At 42.3% G+C, this 23,845-nt stretch overlaps 2 protein-coding genes across 2 annotated transcripts; one reads left to right on the top strand and one right to left on the bottom strand.

The window, feature by feature from the left end:
* Positions 1-2,031: 2,031 nt before the first annotated feature.
* On the top strand, positions 2,032-8,797 carry LOC127299801 (uncharacterized). The gene is made up of 9 exons (XM_051329847.2): positions 2,032-2,977; positions 3,295-3,463; positions 3,956-4,143; positions 4,230-4,482; positions 4,598-4,820; positions 4,912-5,032; positions 6,074-6,277; positions 6,761-8,258; positions 8,394-8,797. The coding sequence occupies exons 3-9, from the start codon at positions 3,979-3,981 to the stop codon at positions 8,402-8,404; spliced, it is 2,475 nt and encodes an 824-aa protein (XP_051185807.1). The 5' UTR covers positions 2,032-2,977; positions 3,295-3,463; positions 3,956-3,978; the 3' UTR covers positions 8,405-8,797.
* A 3,046-nt stretch (positions 8,798-11,843) lies between these two features.
* Positions 11,844-22,644, bottom strand: LOC127299799 (phosphoinositide phosphatase SAC7). Its single transcript, XM_051329846.1, has 19 exons — positions 22,439-22,644; positions 20,769-21,142; positions 20,599-20,690; positions 20,378-20,435; positions 20,098-20,154; positions 19,966-19,999; positions 19,763-19,843; positions 19,473-19,579; positions 19,241-19,327; positions 19,015-19,092; positions 18,518-18,588; positions 18,331-18,429; positions 16,489-16,588; positions 15,451-15,559; positions 15,282-15,354; positions 14,711-14,804; positions 14,041-14,133; positions 13,685-13,751; positions 11,844-12,416 (listed from the first exon to the last, which is right to left on the bottom strand). Exons 2-19 carry the CDS (start codon positions 21,129-21,131, stop codon positions 12,286-12,288), a joined length of 1,794 nt encoding a protein of 597 aa, XP_051185806.1. The 5' UTR covers positions 21,132-21,142; positions 22,439-22,644; the 3' UTR covers positions 11,844-12,285.
* Positions 22,645-23,845: the final 1,201 nt, after the last annotated feature.

The following is a 23,845-nucleotide window of genomic DNA, read 5'->3' as shown; positions in this document are numbered from 1 at the left end:
CCTGACAACCCTGAAGCGAGACATCTCCTGAGACAGGCTCCAGAAGGCCTCGACGAAGTAAAGATGACAAGCGAGAACCACAAAGATGACCAAGACGATGGTGCCACTGCTGAAAAGAGGAGGTGGTGGAAGCAGCAAGCACACATGGAGCGGTCGATGAAGTGGTGGAAGAAGGAACATGAAGCCAGTCAAGCTCCCAAAGTCCCTGGGAGTCACGGCACCGAGGGCCAGCCCCAACCAGGGCCCGAGTGTGAGTGTCCTGAACAGAACAAGAATCAACATCAAGAATGACCCGACAACCAGAATCAGTGAGTTGAGCAGCGGAAAACAAATTCATCGTAAGACGGGAAACATGAGAAACATCAGGAACGGAAAAGGAGGAAGTAGAAAGAGTGCCACGACTAGCAACATGGAGGGAAGTACCATCGGCAGTAAGAACACTGACAGGGAGAGGAAGAGGTCGAAGAGAAGAAAGAGAGGAAGAATCAGGAGACATGTGAAAAGAAGCTCCTGAATCCAGAACCCACGAAGATGTACCTGACGGTGGAGAGGAAACAGCCGCGGAGGCAGCAGTACCCATCGAAGCAGAGCCGGAGGAGGCAAGGAGACGCTGTAGTCTCACTATATCCTGCTCAGTGAAGCCGGTGGTGACAGGCGCTGAAGGTGGAGCACGAGGAGGCACACCCCGCTGCTTCTGGTAGCAGTCAGACTCAAGGTGACCAGACCTCCGACAGTGAGTGCAGAAACGAGGAGGGCGAGAGCGACCCCCACCGCGAGAAGAGCGAGCTCCTCCAGAAGCAGCATGCACTGGTATAGGAAGAAGTGGCGGTGCAGGAGCAGTGAGAACTCGAGCAGCAAGAACAGAGGGTGTCCCAAGCAGTCCAACACCGCGCAGACGAGTCTCCTCAGCATGAAGCTCAGTCAACACCTCTGAGATAGGAACACGGCCTCGAGCAAACAACTGAGCACGACGGGGCTCAAACTCTGGACGAAGTCGAGACAGGAACTCATGGATCCTCTGAAAGTCCATATCTGAGCGTACTGTCCGGCAACACTGGCAAATACCACAGACAGCACTGCGAAGGGAGTCAAGCTGGCGCCAGATCGCCGCACTCTGGGTGTAGAACTCATCAACAGTAGAGTCACCCTGCTGAAGATCATGCTCCTGACGCAACACAGACAAGTACAGAGAATCCCCAAAAGGCTGATAGCGCTGACGAAGGTGAGACCACATCTCGGCAACAGTGGCGAGGCCCATAAACTCAGAAGCAAACTGTGGCTGAACACTCTAGGAAAGAACAGCAGCCCTGGCATCCTCATCACACCACTGGGTAAAGGTAGCCAGACTGTCACGGTAAGTGCCAAGAGCCTCCGAATAAGCAAGTACCTGCTCCTCATATGCCTCATCAGCACTAGCCTCGGCAGACTTGGCTGCATCCCTATCATCCTGAGTGGCATCCTCAGCAAGAGCCGGCGGCACGGACGGCGGAGTAGGAGGCACAGGAGCAGCGGGGTGCGGCGGACAAGAGACCTCGCCAGTAAGAACACCCCACAGCCGAAGACCACGCATATGAATGCGCATAAAGGCTGCAAATTCTCCATAGTTGGTACCATAAAAAATCACCAGGCACCGAGGAATACTGACATACCCAGCCGAAGACGAAGCCATTTTTTTTCTTGAGATCTAGATCTCAGCCAGCAGAAACTGCCGTGGCAGAGCCGGCCAGCCGCAGGGCCGACTGAGGAGGGCCGGCCAGGGGTTGTGGCGGCCGGGGCGACGCCGGCCGGCGGCGGAGATGGCCGGGGCGAGGCCGGCCAAACTCAGACGGGGGCGAGGCCGGCCAAACTCAGACGGGGGCGGGCCGGGCGGGGCCAGCCGGGGCAAGAACGGCCGGCGGCGGAGGCAGCCGGGGTGAGAGCGGCCTGCAGCGGGAGCGGCCGGGGAGGAAGCGGCCGGCGGCGGGGGCGGTTGGGGCGGAGCTGGCCGGCGGCAAGAGATGGCCGGCGGGCGGCGGAGATGGCCAGAAATCCCGCAGTTTTAGCTCGATTTGGAGCTCTAAAATCGACGAAAAAGACCAAATTTCTGGGAAGAAAGCTCAATCCCGACGAGAACGGGAGAGAAAAGAGAGAGTGGAGTTGCACCGGCCGGAAGGATCATCGGCGGCGGCACGGATCGAGCACGAAGTTGCAGCGTGCAAGGAGCTAAACCTAGAGCTCTGATACCATGTTAGAATAGCAACTAGTATTCACAGTGGGCCAAAGGCCAGTACATGTACAAGGGTACAATATGCAGGGAAACCCCTCACACTATGGGAATATACAGGGAATATAGGGGACTATACACCACTAACAAAGTCTTTATTCTTCATGCAAAATGATCAGTAATATAGAAATAAGAGCAACCTGTGTGTTATTTGCCTAAATACAAAGCATGGCCAGTCGCCATCGACATGATGATAGCAGTAGCACTCTTGACATGGCTAAAACACAAACTACAAGAAAGGGTCCACCCTTCACAATACATGGTTTGCGGTGCTATGTATTATTTTGACAACTGGGATTTTATTAGGTCATCAAGATGGTACAAAAACACACCCTGCGACAAGGACGATCGATCTATGCACAGTCTGACTTATTGCAAAAAATCTATCGCAAAGAAAACTATTTACGAAATTGTACACTGTTGGATTCCTATTCCAAAGATGTTCCAAATGGGATAACTTTTATGGTGCATATCTCATAGTGTCGACCAAACTGATGGTCAAAATTAGAGTGAAATAGCAAACAAAGAAAGTATTATTAGCAAACATGGAATAATGGATGTGGCATATGATGGTCATGTGCATCGCTACCCTGCTGTTTACCTGTTCTTCATGAGTTAACTTACCCAGCATCTGGCAACGTTTTGTAAAGCTTATCGGTTCAAAGAAGACTTGACCATCTGAGTAGGCGCCAAGTCGACATATGGCTGCGTCAGGTTTGTTGTTTATAGCTACTAGCCTATTACTTATCTCATTGAGAATTTAGTTTATTATGATGATGTAAACCAACAATAAAAATCCTATCCTATAAGTAAATAACTATTGGGGATTGTTATTGATAAGATTGTGAGATGGCATCAGCTAGGAATTTAGTCTTAAGCCGATAAGTTAGACAAAATACTACTTATATGCTATCCCTATCAACTGTTTCTTGCTTAGTAGTATTGAAAATGGTCACCCATTAGTAAATTGTTTACTTCGTAGTCTCTCCTCTGATTTAATTCTCACATTCTCTCTCTCGTTTCTCTGGCAGGAGACGATTTAAGATCTCACCTATATGAAGGTACCAGTTCTGAATTTTGAATCCTCAAGTCTCCTATCTGCTTTTTCCCCTCATTTGAAAAAACCTTGAGAAATTATCTGTCACATTTGTGCGGAAATCATCTCAACCGTGCCTCCACTACATAGCAGTGCTTCTTCAGGTAAATACCAAAAAATCCTTGATATAATTCTCTCTAGATCTTATTTCGGTGGATCTTGATATTTTTGCCTACCTACCATGTGGTCTTCAAACCACCTTCTTCTGGGACCTTGTTATTATTTGTTTGTGTTTCCTACTAATCGAAAATGCAACCAGACGGAGGAGGCCAAAGATCTGGCAACATGTTCAGAGATTGCAGCACCTACCATATACATGGGATAAAATTAAGCTATTATGCTTGATATATCTAATAGCACTTTCACTATTTTAGTATTATTACTGACGACTGTTTTTTTGCAGCATTTACCTATTCGGTTCTTGTTTGGATCCCATTTTGTTCATCTTGGTTTAATGACATTTAAGTTGAAATTCCCTGCTCATCCCAATGAACTGAATCAGTTGCAGTGTTACTCTGAATATTTTTCTATTGTCTTTCATGATTGTCCAAAAGAAAACTTGGGCCTTGTGCGTCACAAATGATGCGCTGTTTCAGGGCACCACGGCATCAAACTGCAAATGGATTGTCGATCTAGTAGTATTACACCAAGGGACCTGGAGTGCATGCTATGTGATAAAACGATAGAGCCTAAGGCGTTGCCGCTGTCACTTTTGGAAGAAATCACAGATGGTTTCTCTGATGAGCAGAGAATTGGCAGTGGTGGGTTTGCGGTGGTTTATAAGGTATAGTAACTCCGAGCTGCCCTTATCTTTATTACACTTCATCTAACAACTGAAACTATTCCTGACAAGGCATCTGCTCACTGTAGGGAAAGCTTGAAAATAGGATGGTGGCTGTGAAGAGGATGTCCAATACGTATATGCATGAGAAGGAGTTCCATCGAGAAGTGGAATGTCTCATGATGGTGAAACACAAAAATATCGTACAGTTTCTTGGATATTGTGCTGACACACAAGGGACTATGGCAAGGCATGAAGGAAAATTCGTCATGGCGGATGTACAACAAAGGTTGCTCTGCTTCGAGTATCTTTCTAAAGGGAGTCTTGATGAGTATATCACTGGTAGGATCACGTGGCACATAACTTTCCACTTAAACCCCCCATTTCAAAAAAAAAATCCACTTGTCTCAAAGTACATGGAAAGTACTAAATTACATTTATCGTTTCCCCTGCGTAGATACATCCAGCGGACTTCAGTGGAGAGACCGCTACCATATTATTAAAGGAATTTGTCAAGGATTACACTATCTTCATCAGAAAAATATTATCCACTTAGATCTAAAGCCAGCAAATATATTGTTGGATGATAATTTGGTGGCAAAAATTGCTGATTTTGGTCTATCTAGGTACTTTGATGAAAGGCAAACCCGGGTTCTTACGGATAAAATAGCTGGAACTTTGTAAGTTTGCTAATCCTCTTAGAAGCTGAATCTTTTTTTCCACTATGATTTATCTTAAACGTTAACCACACATGGATATTTATTTATGTAGGGGATATTTGGCACCAGAATTTTGTAACAAAGAAATCACATACAAGTTTGATATCTACAGTCTTGGTGTAATAATCATAGAGATACTCACCGGAAAGAAGGGGTATCATGATATTGACAAGGTAAGAACTATTCAGGTATTATTTTGAAATAAAAGGTTGCTTTTTTTGAGCCATACTTACTTCTCTTTGTAGATGTATCATAATAATCACTTCATAACCCACCACGGACTATATATTTTGACTGAAATACTTAGACATACTACGACATTATAAATATGAAAAATTGGTCGGAGGCTTAAACCCACAACTATAAACACATTTTAACAAGAGGGGATTCAACCATATATATGGAAAAAAAACGTACATGTGGAACTACATTCGAAGTATTGTCATCGCCAATAGTTAGCATCTCAAAATCCTACAGATTAGCACGTTAAACATATAAATCATGATTGTAGCTGCAAGTTTATTTCAATGTGGCTCATATTTGAAAAACATTGTTCAGTATGTCATTTTTATAAAACTATGGTGCATGAACAAATCTACCATTATTTTTTCATGTTGCAAAAAGATAATTATTGACAACACAACGAACGGCAGAAAGAAAAAACTGCCTACACAAGGATAAAACAATATTTCTTTTCGACTTTCCAAGTGTTAAGATAAGACCTAGATTTGCAAACATTAAAAAGGGTGAGCATGCCCGTTACAGAGACACTACTACCAGCACCAAAAAAAATAAAATGGAAATAGAAGTCATCAAATGCAAGGATGAGTAATGTTTTTTTAAAAAAAGCTTCTATACATATTTATTTTGATGAATGAGAAAATGCGAATTTAAATGTCCCTATATGTGAAGCTTATTTGGGTAGGAGAGTAGTTTAATCTCATTACCCATGTCCTAGTTATCTCCTTTCTGAGTTTGGATGCATATTTCTTCTTAATTGTATCGATACCGAGTTCCTGCTGATATCAGCTACGAAACTAGGCATGCACGCTCATTAAATTGTTGTGTATTTTTTATTATTAGTTCTAAGACTTAATTGATGTGGTTTTACAGAAGCTTTAACACCATGTTTAGGCCTAGTATATAGTACTACATACTTTAGTTTAAAATTTTAATATATAGTGCTTTTTATAATTCACAAATTCAATTTGTAGGTAGTTGAAAGTTGGAGTAACATGTTGGAGAAATCGCATAGCAAGGTACAACATGAACAAGTAAGAGTATGTGCTGAGATAGGAATAGAATGCACCAATTTCAACCCAGCGAAGAGACCGGATACAGAGCACATAATCAGTAGACTCGATGAAGCAGAAAATTTTGACAAATATGTTGAAACTGGCAAGATTACTTCACACGAGGTAAGATCACTCCCGCCAAATTCTCCCAAAAAACTTAATTTTGAGAGCTCGTGTGCATCTCCATTTGAACTTCTATTGCTTCTAGCAAGCAGGTGTGCTTTTTTCATACACAATATTTTGTTTGTTTATGTGGTTAATTCAAAGTTGCATATGGGAGCACTCATTCAAAAGGTGAAAAAAGTTTCAATTTTTGAAATGTGGAATAATAGAAGAAGAGTCACACACACGCACACTAGCGCACACACGCATGCTCACGCGCAAGCACCCTCACGTGCACGCACACACACATCACAAACATGCACATATGTAAAAAAAACTATTATTGGAATCACTGTTAGTCCAGAAGCATGTGCTCTCGGGAGCTATAGTATATGTCGTGGGGACTGTGAACAAAGAAATCATATTATATATATGAATGCACATTACAAATGGCACTGCATCATTCCTCTTTTCTAATTAAATACTTTGGATAATTATCAACAGATTAATCCGGACACATTGAGTGGCACCATGCATGTCCTTTGGTTGATCTATCAACGACTTAATCCAGACATCAGGCCATGCATCCAATATTGTAGTATTTTCCCCAGAGGATCCAAGTTGAAAACAATCGAGTTGGTTAGCTTGTGGATAGCTCAAGGGTTTGTAAAGGCTAGTGTAACAGAGGACATGGAAGATGTAGCTGAGAGGTATATTCGAGAGTTAGTGTCATGCTCATTCCTACAACCACAGAAAACTTGGGATGGTTCTTATTACTTTACAATTCACGATGTGCTGCATGATTTATTAACCAAGGTCGCCCGAAATTGCTTCAGAATTGAGAATGCAAAGAGCCATATAGTGAAAGGTTGGGAAGGAGATGTGCCTCTAGATGTCAATCATCTTTTTGTTCAGAATTATGATGGAGAATTGATTACTGAGAAGATCCTTGGATTGAAAAATTTACTCACTCTCATTGTTAATGTTGTTGAAGAGGATACACGAGTTGAGGAAGAAGTCATTGAGAGTATATTCAAGGAACTACCGGAGTTGAGGGTATTGGCCATTGCTTTCAGCAAGGAGCATCGTGGAATCGAGAAACTTTACGAGTTCTCGATCCCAGAATCTATTTGTCAGCTAAAGCACCTACGCTATTTTGCTTTCAGGACATCAGCGTCATGCATGTTAATTTTACCAAGAGAATTAAACACACTTCACCATATCCAGCTTCTAGATTTTGGCGATGGCGAAGTTCTGGAATTTTCCTTTCCTGACCTTATCAACTTGCGTCACATATTCTGCTGGTGCGTGAAATTTACTAACATAGATAGCCTGATATTACTCCGAACAATTCCAGCCTTCAAAATAAATGAAGGTTGTGACATAGAGCAGTTGAGAGACCTAAACAAGCTCCGCGGTAGTCTGGAAATCCTTGGCCTTCCAATTGTTAAAAGAGAGGAAGCTCTTGGAGCCAATCTATCTGCCAAGGAATGGCTAACAGAACTAGTACTGTCTTGGGATTATTATTTTCATGTTCATACATCGTGGAGTTCAGAAGCTGAAGCCCAGGTACTTGAGGGGCTGCGCCCTCCCGTGGGGCTTCAGAGACTAGATATATGTGACTACAGTGGTTCGAGGTACCCAGATTGGATGGCGGGTAACAAGGACGGTGGCCCAAAGGACCTAAAGACACTTTCGTTTGTGACATCCAGTCAACCGGGACCCGACCTTGCTGCGGCTTTCCCTCGTCTTCGTGAGCTCAGCTTTGTTAAATGCATGTGGGACGCCTTACCAGGCAATATGGAGCACCTCACATCCCTCGAGAAACTGGATATAGATTCATGCAAGAATATCCGTTTTCTCCCAACACTGCCGAAATCTCTTGGGATGTTTACACTCATTCGCTGCAATGATGAGTTAGAAGAGTCTTGTAAAACAGTAGGACATCCAAACTGGCAAAAGATTGAGCACATCCCCACAAAATATATTGGTGATCCATTACGTAAGATTGCATTCCCCGTTGCTACCTTGTCTTTTCCATTCTGTACGTGTAAACATCTCCCTCCTTGATTGATGTTTGCTACTACCTCTGCTTATGTGTGTTAATCCATTTGCTACTAATTCATTCACGTTTCAGGAAGGCGGTGAAGGATGTATCGCCTCGGTCACTTGAGGCATCGCAAGAGAGCTGCTTCAAATTCTTGGCTGCTGCTTTCTGCCAGTTTGGTAGACATGCATCAAACTTCCTACCATCTGATGCAAGGGGAAGCAAACGGGCATACAAGTACTGCCATTCAGGCATAACAAATAGGGGATGCTACCATTCAGCACAACACAGTGCATAATGGCATAACAAATAGTATGTGTTCTCTCTTAAATTAAATCCAAAAAATTGGGTGTACTAGTAAAGAAGATACATGAGTACTTAGATGAGGACAGAAAAATCAAGCACATGTAAAGGTGAGGGCATCTAATTTGGCAAAGCTCTACCCAGAGTACGGAGAACACTAAAAGAGTACTCGTGCTAATCGATTTTGTTTACTCCCTCCGTCCATAAAAGAATGTCAGAGGGATTTATCTATATACTAAAAAATGGCTAGATATATCTAAATTTAGAAAAACTTCCGGCATCCTTTAATGGACAGAGGTAGTACTATTTTCTCACACGTGGTGCAGCTGTAGCTTGGGCAGTTTCACCTTCGAAATATCTTTGCCAAACTAGCCTCTTTCCATTTCTATAGAAGCTCTCTCAAACCAAAAATATAAGATTGAAATGCGTCCGAGTGTTACCACAGAGCGGTGGCGCCTAAGCCGATCTGCTTCCTAGTCAAAATCTGTTAGTTATACTCCTCGAGCACTTTGCCATGGCTAGCTCAGTTAGTTGTTGGGCAACCAACCAAATGTAAAATCTTTGCTTGGCTAGCTCTGCAATTTCGGCTGTGGACTTCGGATCACAAATGGAGGCATGGTCTGCAAGATGCAGCGTAAACTTGTTACACTGCTTGCAAGATCAGGACACAACTAGTCATGTATTGCTGGGCTGTGTTTATGCACGTCACACTACAGGAATCGACGTAGACGCCGACGGCCGGCTGCCCTCGGCGTAGCCACGCCTGGCCCTCGGCGTAGGCTACGCCGACGGCAGCCCTCGGCATATCGCCTCGGCGTTCAGGTCCCTCGGCACCTGGCACACTGCCGTCGGCGTAGGCCCGGCCGTCGGCGTACGCTTCCTATGCCGACGGTGCGGCTTCACCCTCGGCGCCGCTTCCCTCGGCGTCTCGCCACGGTGCGCCGTCGCCGTTAACTGAGCACCCCAGACGCCGACGGCATTGCCCTCGGCATAGGGCAGCCATCTGCGCGTCGTGGAGCGACGTGGCGCGTCGCGCGGCTGCCACCTGCGCCGTCTACGCCGACGGCCAACCCTCGGCGTCTGCATGGGCCATGCAGGGACACGCGGCACGCTGTGAGCGGCTGCCAGGCGGACATACAGATCCTGGATTTTACCAAGTGCTAGCCCATATATGCGGAAATCGTCAACGCCGGGTACATGCAAGGTTAGCCAAACCTTACATCACACTTGTAAATATATGTTAGGGACAGATGCAAGTTTTCCAACAATTCTGACGCTCCGATGATCTGTATCTTGGGAAACCCTAGGGCGGGGACCCCGCAGATCTACCCCTAGGGTTAGGGTTAGGGTTAGAGTTAGGGTTAGCAATGTATGTGGAAACCCTAGGGTTAGGGTTAGGGTTAGAGTTAGGGTTAGGGTTAGGGTTAGAGCTAGGGTTAGAGTTAGGGTTAGGGAAACCGTAGGGCGGGGACCCCGCACATCTACCCATATGTACATCGATAGCAAATGTTGGGCCTAGTGGCTCCGGTTGACCCATATGTACATCTACCAATTCTTAAAAAATAGAACCATTTTTTGCATAATTCATACTAGTAAATAAATAATACAAACATAATATAAAGTAATATAAGAGAGGAAAAAATAAAAAATAAATCATATGCCGAGGGTGGCCGTCGGCATAAGAGGGGCATGCCCTATGCCGAGGGTGGCCCTCGGCGTATGGACTGACGCCGTAACAGCGCCCTGACGACTCCTGCTCGAGGGGTGGCGACGCCGACGCTACGCCGAGGGCTAGGTAGACGCTGAGGGCAGCCCTCGGCGTAGCCACATTTACGCCGACGGCATGGGTACGCCGACGGTCCACGTTCGGCGGTGCCCTGGCGAGGTCGTACGCCGACGGCCCCGACATTTGGCCGTCGGCGTACACTTTGGCCCTCGGCGTCTACTGCCATTCCTGCAGTGTCAAGTGTGGCTTGGTTTTTTCAGAGGCTTTATATCACTGTTCCTATTTCGACAAATGACGACACCTTGCAAAGCTGGTGGTTGACGGTGAGGAAGTTGTTCAGAACAAAGGATCGTCGAGGGTTTGATGGCCTCATGGTTCTACTTTGTTGGCTGTTTGGAAGCAGAGGAATGCCCAAGTTTTTCAGAGAATCAGTGAACAGTTCTCAGTTCCTGGGTTGATTGAGCAAATTGTCGCTGATTGGAAACAGTGGGAGATAGGAAATAACAGTATCACAAACGTAGTCCACTAGTATTGTTTAGGGTGTGAGTGTGGGTGTTCTCTATAGGTTGTTGTTAGGGCATCTCCAACGGGGCGACGCATTTTTATGTCCGTTTGCGTTGCATATGGGCACAAAAAGTGGTCACATGTCCGCATAAGTCAGCCCCTTCTCCAACGGTAGAGACGCATTTTTTGACCACAAGGACCTGTCATACAGTAATTAGTGAGAAAAGAGAGGAAAAGATTCCATTTGTGTGGCTAGAAATGGTCAGCATATAGGTCTTCCCTGCATTAAAGAAGGAGAGAGAAGAGGTCATGCAGCCCGAACGGACGCAAACGAACGCACGGACGCACAGACGCATTTGCGTGACGCTGCGGACGTGTTTCCCCGTTGGAGATGCCCTTAGCAACTCTCTGTCATGCTTGTACCAAAAATTATATCCCTTTTATTCCATCTTATGAAAGTTGTCTTAAATCAACATTTGGATGTATCTAGTATATAGATACATCCAAATTTAGACAAATCTCATACTCTCAAAAGAAAAAAGTTATACTTCCTCTGACCCATCATAATAAATCTCAGGATTTTGTATGAAGTTGTGCTAACTTTGTACTAAATGGAATAGGACTTTATGTAGCGAATTAGTCTAGTTACCTCCAAACTATTCCATGCTTTCCCAAGTAAATCCAGACGCTCGCTTGCAACCAAATGTTTCAAAACAATCTAGTAGAAAAAAAATGGTACATGTAGCCAATGATGTATTTAACAAACGGTGTATTTGGAGTTCTTTTGTGCATAAACGAACTCTCAAATAGAGGTAGACGAGGGCACGAAGCCTCTGCTATCATGGGAGCCATTGGTGACGGCCACCAGAGCCTGGCCAACTAGAACGGACAGAGAAGGGGACTCCGCCAACTAGAAAATGCAGGTGCAGGTTTACATGTGCACGCTATAAGACGCATAACGAGTGAAAAAAACAGAAAGCTAGCAAGCTACCATACACAACTGGAGATGTTGCGATGCCACTTTATAATATACAGAATCTTACATTGTCTCATTCACAAGAAGGAAGCAAACCTATCATTTGCAAGATTTTGCGTTATATACACAGGTTTGTGCACCGACCAAAGAAGTGCACATGCTCCAGGTCAGCTGGCAATAATGCCTACAAAATGGAGATCCCAATCTGCATAACTGCAGAAGCTCTGGACAAACATCACTTTCCCACTTCAGCATAAGGCCCAGATACTGAAAATAATTTGAGGTGACTAGGAACACCTGTTTACTGGTCAACATTCCATTATGAACTTGAAGGAATAAAGCATATAAGAGTCTTCACGAGAAAACGATGGGTGGTAACTAGATCTTCATACACAAAAAGTACTGCCATGGTCTGATGAATGATAGTATATCAGGCAGTGTACGTGGCACACAAAATGGTTGCTTTGCTTCCATCAGTCCCGTGACTTGTGAGAACGAGGTCGGTTTGTGAACACCCGGCCATTGCTTCTGACAAAGTGTGTGATGCCAATACAAAGACCAGCCCACAGAAGTGACAGCAATAAATGACGAGAATCATTTCGAGCTGCAAAGAGGTACAAGTAGAGTTATTACTTATATGTATGCATTTTCCATGAATAAAAGTGGAATTTTTTTTAAGGCAAAAGCTTTGCATTATCCATTAATTAAGAAGAAGGTGCCCAGTTAATTAGTGGAAAACCGGGCGAAAACCATACAACAACTCCGATGAGGCCACGCCCACTCTCGCCACAACCCGTGAACCACAAGGATCAATCTCAAAACCGGGCGTAAGACCAAAAAGCCTCCCACCAATGCCGGAGAGAAGACGATTTTTGTTACAATCAACTAGGAGTACATAAGATAGCTAATATAATGAATGTGATAGGGACATGGTGTTTTGGCTCATAGGTGCAAATGCACCTATTATGAATAATGCATTTAAATTTCTTTTGAAATGTCAAGAAATTATGGAAAAAATTATAGGTGTATATCTTGATATGCTATGTTTACACACAAGATTTTGTGAGAAAAGAACAATTTTTATGGGCTGTGCAAAAAAGACAAAACAACATCCCGTAAAAGGCTATTTTGCAGGACCGAAAATTGTCTTTTTTACACAAGTCACAAAAAATGTCATTTTTTCGCGAAATTTTGTGATTTTTTTTCATATTTTTTCGAAATTTTGAAATATGTTTTTTAAACAATGGGTGCATACCTATGAGCCAAAAGTGATATCCGATGTGATAGCATCTACTGGAGCTGTCGATATTTTGATACACAGTTGGCACATGCATCAGTCTAGGTTTTATGTATTATGAGTCTGTATTCTATTCACCAGTCATAATCAAGGATAGGTATAATAATCAAATGTCTAAAAGCTTCAAAATCCTCTAGAAAAAATAGGCTTCTATTAATCCTCTGAAACATGAAAATAACTGAAAGAAACTTTTCCAAACTGGATTTAGGCAGATTGCAAACGAAATCTAAACATGCCCATGTTTATAAAGTGCAAACAAAATAGTACCAAGGTAGCAAATCGAGACGTCACATTTTGAACGAACAAGCCTAAAGGGACCAAGACTAGTGCTAAGCTTTGGTTTTTGATACTTCCTGTTCTCCACTGTGAAATTTTACAGTCAAACCTTGTGCCCCCAGCATTGCACCCCAGATGAGTTTTCTTAAGTAAACATTGATGAGTTGATACAAAAACAACATTAAAAGTTGCTGGTTGACAGATTGCAAGTAAATCTTCGAGAGTGCTAATTGACATAATTTGACAAAAACACCCAACATTTGTTTGTTTCAGGCTTTCAATGGATTCAGAAATCTTACCTTGTCTTAGTGACATCATCATGAACAGAAGAGCTCCAGAAACCAGCGCAAAAGCAATACGGACGGACTGTAAAAGGGGAATCACACAAGTGAGAGATTTATTCTATTGTGAAAAGATCCTAAACCCATTTCTGTAACCAGCCTAGCTGTCTCCCATGTATAAAAAAGTGAGCACCAAGTGTCTTCATTCAAGCATGCCTAGTAAACAACACACCCACAAAGCCCATGTGCATATCAGGTAAATGCATGGATATTCCAGAACTGACCAATACTAGAAGACTATAAATAGGAATTTACACTTCTCCAGTGAACAAGTTCAGAATTGTAGCAGCAAGCTATAGCAAAATTGTACCCACCGCATAACTCTCTACGAATCCTGCTTTGGTCGGAGCTGCCATGTCCCGACTAACAGATGTGATGTAACGTCCTTGAAGAAGATCCATGGCATCCTATACAAGACAACAAATAAATAGATATATAAATAACAATGAGGTACCAGCAGGCACAGCACCCTAGTTAGTTTTTTTTTGTTGGAATAAGAATGTTCAAATGTTGCCTGGATAATGTATGTTAGATTTTGGAAACTTCAGCAACACCATTTTTTTATTGAGGATGCTCCTTCTGGTCAACAAGCCCCTCATAAAACATATCAGTTTATTTTAAAAACATTTCCTATGTTGTCTGGCAAATTGTATGACATGTCATCAGTTCATCCAGCATGAACGCAAAATCTTCACCACTTGAATCAACTATACTCAGTAACAAATAACAACTAACACCATGTAAGTTGCCACTTCACATAAAATAATTTCAGCACTTTCTGGTTTTGCCCCTACATCAAGATTTGCAATCCTACTATTCAAGCATATAAAATGGTAATCAAATGTTACCAAGGTGCTATTGAGATTTGATGTTTGGGGCACCATCAAGATGATGAATCAAAAGAGTTTCAATTGTGAAGTTACTTGGGCACTGAAAAAGCCACATACTCATGAGTATCACATGCATGCAGAGTCAGCTGTATACCTGCTTTGTCCCATCAGCAAAGTTGTTCAAGTAGTATCTAGCAAGTGAATACTGGAGATCATTTAAAATTCCCTGGGCACTTCGCTTCCCGTACCTTATAGACAAAAAAGAAAATGTCAAATATGGAGAACATGAATATACTATCACCACTGTGTTTCAGCACAAGTATCCAAATATGCAATAAAAATGAGCATAAATTAAGCAGCCGCAATTTAGGATAGTTTGAAAACGGAAGCATATCTCTTAACCAGTTTCATGCAAATCTGCTAATGTTTTATCCAAGGCCCTTTTTCACTAATAGGTATTGACGTTAACAAAGAGACACTACCCAAATGGTATTCTATTGCCACAACGATGGAGGGTTTGTACCATGGACGAGTATAGAGTTTTCTCAAACAAGACCTGTATGGTGTTTTGCTGCAAGGGTGGTTCAGCCGTGAACATAATCAAGGTGGTGAAATTACTAATATTCCTTTTAAATGCAAAACGGAAAGTACTAAGATTAGCAATAGGTGTAAATGTAATGCACTTAACAATAAGAAAATGTAAATTTCCTTCTATAGGGGATTACCGAACAAAATCTCCCTTCAATGCGGGAGTTCCGGAGTACTGAATGCTTATGGCATCTCCATGATTGGCCCACACTGGAACAAGATCAACAACATTGTTGATACACCGAAACACATACAAATGACTAGACGAGAAGTGCCCAGGTTAGTAAATATAAACATAATACTCACAAACTTTGTAGCTTGCATCAAAATCTGGATACTTGGTTATTGTATCATTATCACTGAAAATCCCAATTCGTTGAAGTTGGCTTTCCAGAATTCTTCTCCCAATCATGCTCTGTTTTGTCATAGCACAAATTATCAGAACAGTTCAGATATACAGGTGAAGAACTGAAAGTTAGACATAGGGAAGAGAAATAGAACTTATGTGAAAGCACTAGTAATGGGCAAAGTCCATCACAGAAGGATCGATCAAGATAAAAGTAAATATAATGGCTAGTTATCCCTGAGCCGGCCAGTAGTGACTCTGCCCTTTAGTTAGCTGCACCAAAGGATAAGGGAGTGATTGTCTAACAACTATGTAGCCTTGGAGATGAGAACTATTAATGATAGGAATGGCCTCCTTATATAGAATGGCTCTCAATAATAAATCTCAATACAACCTACCTAGCTAATAGATAATACTCTATATCAAACATTTAATTTGTATCCTGCATTACTAATTAAACTACTTAGGAGAATAGATAACTTCACTGGAAAGAACCATCCTAGGGAAGACTAGCAAGAATACAATCACCATAAGAAACATATTATTGTCTCCTTGTTAGGTTTACCTATTGTTTTAGTTTGTGCTTTTACATTTCAAGAATTTCATTGTTTGAGAGTGAGCCTAGGAAGGATTTTCTGACAAGTAAAAAACTAGGATTGTATCTACCTAGATAAAGGGTGTTGGTGCACCATGCACTTAGCTAACGCTAGACTACTAGGAATTGAATTGTCCAAAATCAAATTTTGTCAGTTCTTCGCAACGCCTGGTTTTGGCTAGAAGGTTTTAAAAGGTCTCCTATCAACATGGTCACACCCCACCCCCTCCTGTCATCATCACACTGGAAACAAGTTGTTCGATGAACTAAAGCCCATGTGACTAATGCAGGAGTCATGACAAATAGTGAATACAAATATTATTGGATATCAAAAAAATATTGTTAAAATTGAGATCCATATGATATAGACCTAAAACTGTATTTGGAAGTTTGACCCATGTACCTGAGTTACATTGGTACGATCTAAACAGTCAATACAATTTGATCTGACAGTGCCATCCTGCTCCTGAATTTTGTCGCCTTTCTCATTCAATAGGAGGTACCTTTACCAAAAAAATTATCATCAACACCATCCATAGATATAACAATCTCTAAAAATAAAGCATGAGTGAATATAGTACATAAAAGTACATAAATGATCATAGTACGTAAATGTACATAAAGCATAAGTGATTCCGTAAGACAGAGAAATCTCAAACAGCTATACAAGGCAGTTACCAAGAGTATTTTGTTCAAGAAAACGCAAAGGGAATCTTTGCGTTTCATTTCATTGAAAAGGTAGAGTTTGGTTTACACGCCTCCTAGGAGGTACACATTATTACAGCAAGGAGGAACCAATGAAGCATATGCACTGATGCTTCCAAATCTCCAACCAATACTCTAACCTTAGAAGTGCAGTAAAAAAATATTATTGTTTGCTAAGAAGAGCACATGATTGTGGGTATATGATGGTAGAGCTTTTTATATTGTAAAACCAAGAATCAAGCAGCACAAACATGTAAAGTCACTTTTATAGCAAGCGGTGTGAACTGATTAACAGCTACACTAGGCTAGAAAGTACAAAGTGCACACAGCGAAATTAGTAGTGCGTCAATGATCCCTGCCTTGAATATAAGTTGTGCAATCTTGGAAATCCTCAAAGAGCAAGCAGATCATATCAACCCTATATATTTATGTTATAATATTTTTGCGATTTTCATGGGATGGGGATCGATGCATCTCTCAATGGCAGGGCCGTCAGTCTCCAAATCCCACCGAAAATCCAGACCATAGTCCCAGACTACGGCCTGCATCTGACCACAATTAAGGTCTCATGAGGTTGTCCCAGAAATAAGTGTATGTGAGACCATGTGTCAGTCCACACCGAAGGAAACACAAGGTTTTCCATTCATGCCTAAGTCTATCTACTAAAGAAGGATCGAGTTGCACTGTACAAAGTAACGATTGATTGACTAAAAAATGTGTTTTGCTATTCCTCAGTTTTGTGTTCCTCTTTCTCCATTTGATTGCCTCAATGGCCGATGACTGGAGGCCCCCACCTCGACGACCTGATCCCCGAAGGTCAAAGCCATGATGCCAGTCGCCAATTCGACATCAGAAACGAAATCATGTCATGACCCTTATCATCAATTCTCCACTATTCCTAGGTGGATACTTGATAGAGAATTCTTACTAAATCCATACTCGATCTGCCTATTCATTAATTAATGAGTTCATTGATGAATATTTCGTTCTCTCATTGGCTAATTGCATCCATGTTCTATCAGCCATTGTGGAGACTGTAGTAATCCCTTCGTCCATAAAAGGATGTCTCAACTTTGTCAAAATTTGGACCTATCTATATACTAAAAGGATGTCTCAACTTTGTCAAAATTTGGATGTATCTATATACTAAACCGGGTATAGATACATCCAAATTTAGACAAAGTTGAGACATCATTTTATGGACAGAAGGAGTAGCATAATTTCTGATGATAATTATTGGTTAATAATTTTCTCCATGCTCATTGCTTTGCAGTCAAATTGTTGGAGAAGATAGTTGGCTAGTTGCTCAAATTACCACACATGTTAGTACATTTCTAAATATGTTTGAAATATAGCACATATTGCAGTTATATAATCAAGTGAAAATATGCATTAGTCTGCTCAATGGTTAAGAGATTGCATGGTTGCAGAAAAGGAAGTGAAAGATATGCAGCCGAAGAAAGTAAAATCAAACTTAAATGTACAAACATGATAGTAGTACGTCATGGAAAACTCAATATTTTATATTCTGGCAACATACCCGTGTTTCTTCAGATAATCCTTAATTTGCTCATAGAGCTGAGAAAGGCGCTCGAAGTGAATATGACCACAAATACGATGGAAGTCAAAATGCACATATCTGCAGGAGACAATTTAGATACACACTTAGCTACTAAACGGTATATAATAACTCCACAGTGGGTACAAACAGCAAAAGAAAGCATTACCTTAAATCATCGTTGAGAATAGGTTCAATGGATTTCGCATATCTTTCACGGAGTCGCCCTTCACCACCACCCTAAATATGCCATATAAGAATTAAGAAAGGTATAGGATGAACATTACATGGAAAACAAAATAAAGTTAACAAGCCAGTATGGCAGTATCATTAGGGAAGAATATGGAAGTGCTCTGTCCTAAAGAGAAATCCGTCACTAAAGAAAACTAGCAAAGCTCTACATAGCATAAGCTAAAGGAACAATTTAATTCCATGTCACCAAATAAAAATAATACAATATGCCAAAGAAATAAATTGCATGGAAGTATACAAATGATTATGGGAAATCGTCAATCCTTAAAATGAATAATTTAAATCTGATTTTTTTTCAATAAGACAGCTTAAACGGGAGCAGAACACACATGTGATGCTACTTTCTGAAGCGAATACCTCTTAGTTTGGACACAGCACTAAATTGAGTTAGAAGTCCAAGAACACAGTACTTACTGTGTTGACAAGATCAACAGCCAAGACAGCTCCATATTTCTTTTTTAAGTCATTAAAGTGCCTCTCAAGTACATGTGGCTGGAAAACAGATAAAGAAGACCAAGAAAGATTAAGAAGAAAGAAAAAGATAGCATCACAGAAAAACAAGTTTATGGAAAGACATATTGGTGTACATCCTCAAGGTCATCAAAATTTCAAAACGAAAGAACAAGTTGAGAGAGTTTACCGCTTCCTCTTGTCTAACAACATCAAAGCTAGGTTTGTATGTCAAATCAACAATCTGCTCCCACAAGAATGGCATAGAACCTCGTACCTACAAAACATATAGTTTTGTCAAGATATTTGAAGGTGCTCAAAGAATTTATTTTAACAACGCAAAACCAGCTAACTAAGACTATTAGCACATATATTTAAATAAAGGAAATGATGAAATCATTTGTATGTCTGAAGAAGCTTACTTGTACATAGGATGCTGTATACCCTTTTGATTGCAATATCTGCTCTGACTCGACGAAGTTTGCGGCATAACCCTCTGGATCAGCTCCTCGTCTCCACATACGAGTACCTTCAGTTCAAAAATTAATCTCATGAATTATTATTCGATCATGGGGATTGAGTTTCTGAAGAACAATAAATCAAGATATAAAGTTATAGAAAAAAATTATTTACATATATTAAGATGTGTATCAGTAGTATTGATTGAAGGAAACTTGTGAACAATCTTATTTTGATGCCTCGTAAACCTCACCTATCCTACCCGTGCACCTACGTGCAATCAGGGTCACATCTACCTTCTCTGACCCAACTTCTGCATGGATATTCTGAAAACCTGATATTTAGTTAAGTTGCAGCAGCTCACATTATCAAGAAGGATTCACCGAGTTTCAAAAAAAAATCATCTTATATATCTAGTATGGACAAGGTGTATATGCCATGATAAGACAAGGATACTGCCTTGAATGACTGGCAACAAGTACTGGTCCAGCTGTTAATAGAAAAAAAAGCAGGAATTAAACACTTCGCAGATATTGGTTCTAACTCCTTTAAACTGGAAAATCAAGTTAATGGTAAAATTGTTCGTACTTTGTTCTCAATTAGAGGTTCCAACAAGTAGCTATTCCATAGAAATCTCGGTTCTGCCTGAAAAGAATAATGTTCATTCATCTGAGCTACAATAGTTTTATACTGATAACTGAAGGTGCAACAGGAAAAAGTTAGCAAAGATGAGCCCATGCTGGTACTACATACATAATTAAAGGAATAGCAACAAAAGCCTCACATATTACAAGAAACAACGGAAAAATGACCAGGCCTTCCATATGTAAGCAATCTCTAGAACCAGAAATGAGAAAGAATCTCTAACCTGTCTCCAAAGAGGACGTGATTTGAACTCGTCATCTATGTCACATAGCCTCTGTGAACTGGAATATCCGGGGCAGAGATATGAAGCCAATTACAGTGAGAACATGAGAACACAAAGTAAATAAAGCATGTAAGATGTCTGTACTGGCTGCATTCAAAATTTTAATGACTCGGCTGTAAGATAGAGTGTAGCTGGCAATGTTTTGTAAGCAAGATACTCACTTAAGTGTTAAGTTGATATCATAGGAGAAGTAGAGGCCCATGGTCCTCTCTGCAGCATCCAGCAGTTCCGATATATCAGATTCCATTTTTTTCTGCTCACAGTTCACCAGGGTGTTTAAATGGATTATAGGTGAAAAGATATAACTAGGAGCAAACAAGCATTTTTATACCTGCTCCGAAGAAGTGTTTGGCGAGTTATTGCAGGCAAGAACTTTCAATCCTGTCACTTTAAAAATTGCATGTCCCAAGTAGGATCCCACACAATCACGGTCGGTGATCACCAGAAAGTACGACCCAACTGCAAGTTTGAGCACTCCTATCACACCATACACCGTTCGGACCTTAGGATTCGTGGAGGGGCTACGTGGTGGCAACTCTTCAACTAAATTCATTGATCCATTAGCCCGGCTAACGGACAAATAAAAGTCAGCAAGACCATCAATTGGTTCAAATATATAACGATCTGCAAACTCCCAGAGTCTCAGTCTTGTGTGGAGTTTACAGGACGGGTTCGCGTCATTTGCCCCAGCCATGATGGGATGCCCTGAAATAGAGAATAAATACCAGCAGTGGTAAGCCTAGTGAACAACCATATGGGATACAGCGAGGGATACAAGTAAAAGTTTAATACATGCCAACAGTCTACATTGTGATACACACCACCCACAATTATTCATTTGTCTCAATTAAGATACTCCTGATGTTTAGTCTGTTAGTCGTTTCACTAAAATTGAACTAAAAGCAAAATATGTTTTCTAATGCAGGATTGATATATTAGGATAAGACGCTGATGATTATTTACTTCCTTGGGTTTTTATTCTACGCTCTTCCCTTTCCTTCACCTTTTTCTCTGCAGTTACATCTCCATCTAAATCTCTTCCCAGTTTTTTTTAATGAACATGACTACCAACATAGCCAGAGGCTTTATATGTTATTAACTGAAATTTCCACACCTTGTAACATGTTCAGTTTAAATTTGATGGTGAAACGGGAATCTGGGAATCTAATGATACCATTTCTACCTAACCAAGCTGAACAATTTCTTTACTAACTAGCTATCAAAGTAGAGAAGTTTGATTGTGTACTTTCTAAGCACCATGCCAGGACTATAGTGCTAATCATCATAACAAGCCTGTTGGAACCATGAAACACAGACAGGAGCAGCAAGCTTCCAACTAAAATTGATATGCTGAACCTTGAGCATGGACAGCTGTAAGATGGCTGAACAAGCGGCATGCCAGATGCCGGGGCAGCAGAGCTTTGGAGGTGATGGGGAAACCACAATTCTGCTGCAGAGGAAGAGATCTACTGCCCTGCACCCGGCTACATAAACGACGATCCGCACAGGGCAGAAGGCAGGAAAGAACGCAGCATGTAGTCATTGGTATACTAGACACGCATGCAGCTAGTAATGGAGATCTCGGGCCATGAGGAATCTGGCTGTCTGCGTGGCCCTATAGGTAAATTTTGGATTTTGGATCAGGATCAGGGTAAGCTGGCAATCAGAAGGTAGCTAGCAAACGATAGCATCAATAGTGCTGTAACAGAACTTGCATAACAAATATACTGTGGAATGAGAAAATTAATCTCTGTTCTGCATCCTGAGCTGCTCGTCTGAAAAAAACCTTGCTTATCCTACATCCACTGAAACCATAAATACACGCGGCTCGTGACTGATCGCGACTCCTAGCCCAGACGCGCGCACGCAGAAACTATTCAGAGCTTCTGATGGAATTAAAGCAGTGCGGCATCCGCGCCGCCCGGTCCAGTTCCAGCTCGTCGGACCCCAAATTGATCCGAGCAAGCTGAGCTAAGGTTTGGTGGGATCCAGCCGGCGTACCTCGGGATCGATTGGTCGGGCGGCTCTGCCCCCTGGATGGCGCGGCGAAGGGTAGGCCGGCGCAGACGATCGGCCGAGCGCGGTCGCCTGAGCTGAGCTGGGGCGGAGCTAGGCAGCCGACGTCGACGGAGTCCTCGAGTTCTGACCTGTGAGGGAGGCAAAGAGGAGATTTGGAGTTGGAGAGGGGCAGCCTGGCACGCACGATCTGTCTCTCGGTGCTAATTTGGTGGTATTTCCTGTTTTTTGGGTTTTTTTCAAGACCAATAACATCATTAATAATCTGCGAAATTCTTTTGTCAAAAATAAAACTACTGCTAATTTCTTTTTAGTGAAAAGCTATTTACAGCTGCTCCCTGTTGAAAATTTAAACATAAGGTCTAAGCCCAACTTTAAATTAATAAAGTCACAGCCACAAATTACATAGATGTAGAGAACAGTTTACAAGCCAAAGAAGATACAAGCAAAACAAAAGAGAAGATGAAGAATAGCTTGCAACACCAAGGTCCTCTTCAGCGATCAATAGCCCGATGCTGGTGGAGCTCGAGAGGAAGACATCAAGTATGGCATGACATGGAAAGCCCCGGGGAATCGAGCATCAGCCTCAGTCATTCCATCGCTAAAGAAGGCTCCCTGTCTCCTCGCCCTAGTTCGAAGGGCGCGGTACCGTCGGCCGATGGAAGCGTTGCCCTAAGCTTGACTGCACACTAACAGCGAGGACCAAGGGAGACGAGTCCAAGCACGCCGACACCATGCCACACACACTGAGAAACACAACAACAAACCGGAGATCGAATGCGTCAAAGACGAAGCAGCTGGGCAAGCTGGAGAAGAGAACTGACACACAACCTAGCACACAACATGCGCCCAGAACTTCAGCAAGGTGAGCGGCGCCACTGCTACCCAATCCAGGGTAAGGTTTTCACCGAGGAGCAAGGAGGGGGAGGGACATTACCTCGGCGCCATCAGCAGGGAAGGCGCCCAGGCCGCCGCCTGACATAGGCATCCCCAATGGGCCTGCCGAAGATGGTACCCAGGGTTTACTGAAGGCCCACGACCCGAAGGATAAGAAGAATCGGAAGCCCAAGTTGATAGTTAAGGAAAGATAGAGTTGTATTAGGAGATAGCACTTGTAATATTGCGGGATGAGTTGGAAACCTTCCCGGACTCTGTAACTTGTGTATTACGAATCCCTCGGCTCCACCTCCTATATAAGGGGGAGCCGAGGGACAAACAAAGCATCGATTCATTGTCTCACAAACCCTAGTTTTCATATCGTCGAGTACTTTTCGGCTGAAACCTTCGAGATCTACTTGCCCTCTACTTCTAGCTAAAACCCTAGTCTACAACCTATAGGCATTGACAAGTTAATCCCTTGTCAATTGGCCCCGTCTGTGGGAATTAGAGGCG

Source organism: Lolium perenne, chromosome 5, assembly GCF_019359855.2.
Source record: "Lolium perenne isolate Kyuss_39 chromosome 5, Kyuss_2.0, whole genome shotgun sequence".
Taxonomy (NCBI): Eukaryota; Viridiplantae; Streptophyta; class Magnoliopsida; order Poales; family Poaceae; genus Lolium; species Lolium perenne.
The sequence above is the reverse complement of the archived record's forward strand: the minus strand, read 5'-3'. Positions and strand labels throughout refer to the sequence as shown.

What these genes read in the sequence shown, in the direction of transcription:
- LOC127299801 (XM_051329847.2), top strand. Translation starts at nt 3,979, where the DNA reads ATGGATTGTCGATCTAGTAGTATTACACCAAGGGACCTGGAGTGCATG. An exon ending in GATAAAATAGCTGGAACTTT is followed by an intron (nt 4,821 to 4,911) that starts GTAAGTTTGCTA and finishes TTATTTATGTAG; the next exon opens with GGGATATTTGGCACCAGAAT. An exon ending in GCAAGATTACTTCACACGAG is followed by an intron (nt 6,278 to 6,760) that starts GTAAGATCACTC and finishes AATTATCAACAG; the next exon opens with ATTAATCCGGACACATTGAG.
- LOC127299799 (XM_051329846.1), bottom strand. Translation starts at nt 21,131, where the DNA reads ATGGCTGGGGCAAATGACGCGAACCCGTCCTGTAAACTCCACACAAGA. An exon ending in CAAACACTTCTTCGGAGCAG is followed by an intron (nt 20,691 to 20,768) that starts GTATAAAAATGC and finishes AACTGTGAGCAG; the next exon opens with AAAAAAATGGAATCTGATAT. An exon ending in GATGATGTCACTAAGACAAG is followed by an intron (nt 12,417 to 13,684) that starts GTAAGATTTCTG and finishes ACCTCTTTGCAG; the next exon opens with CTCGAAATGATTCTCGTCAT.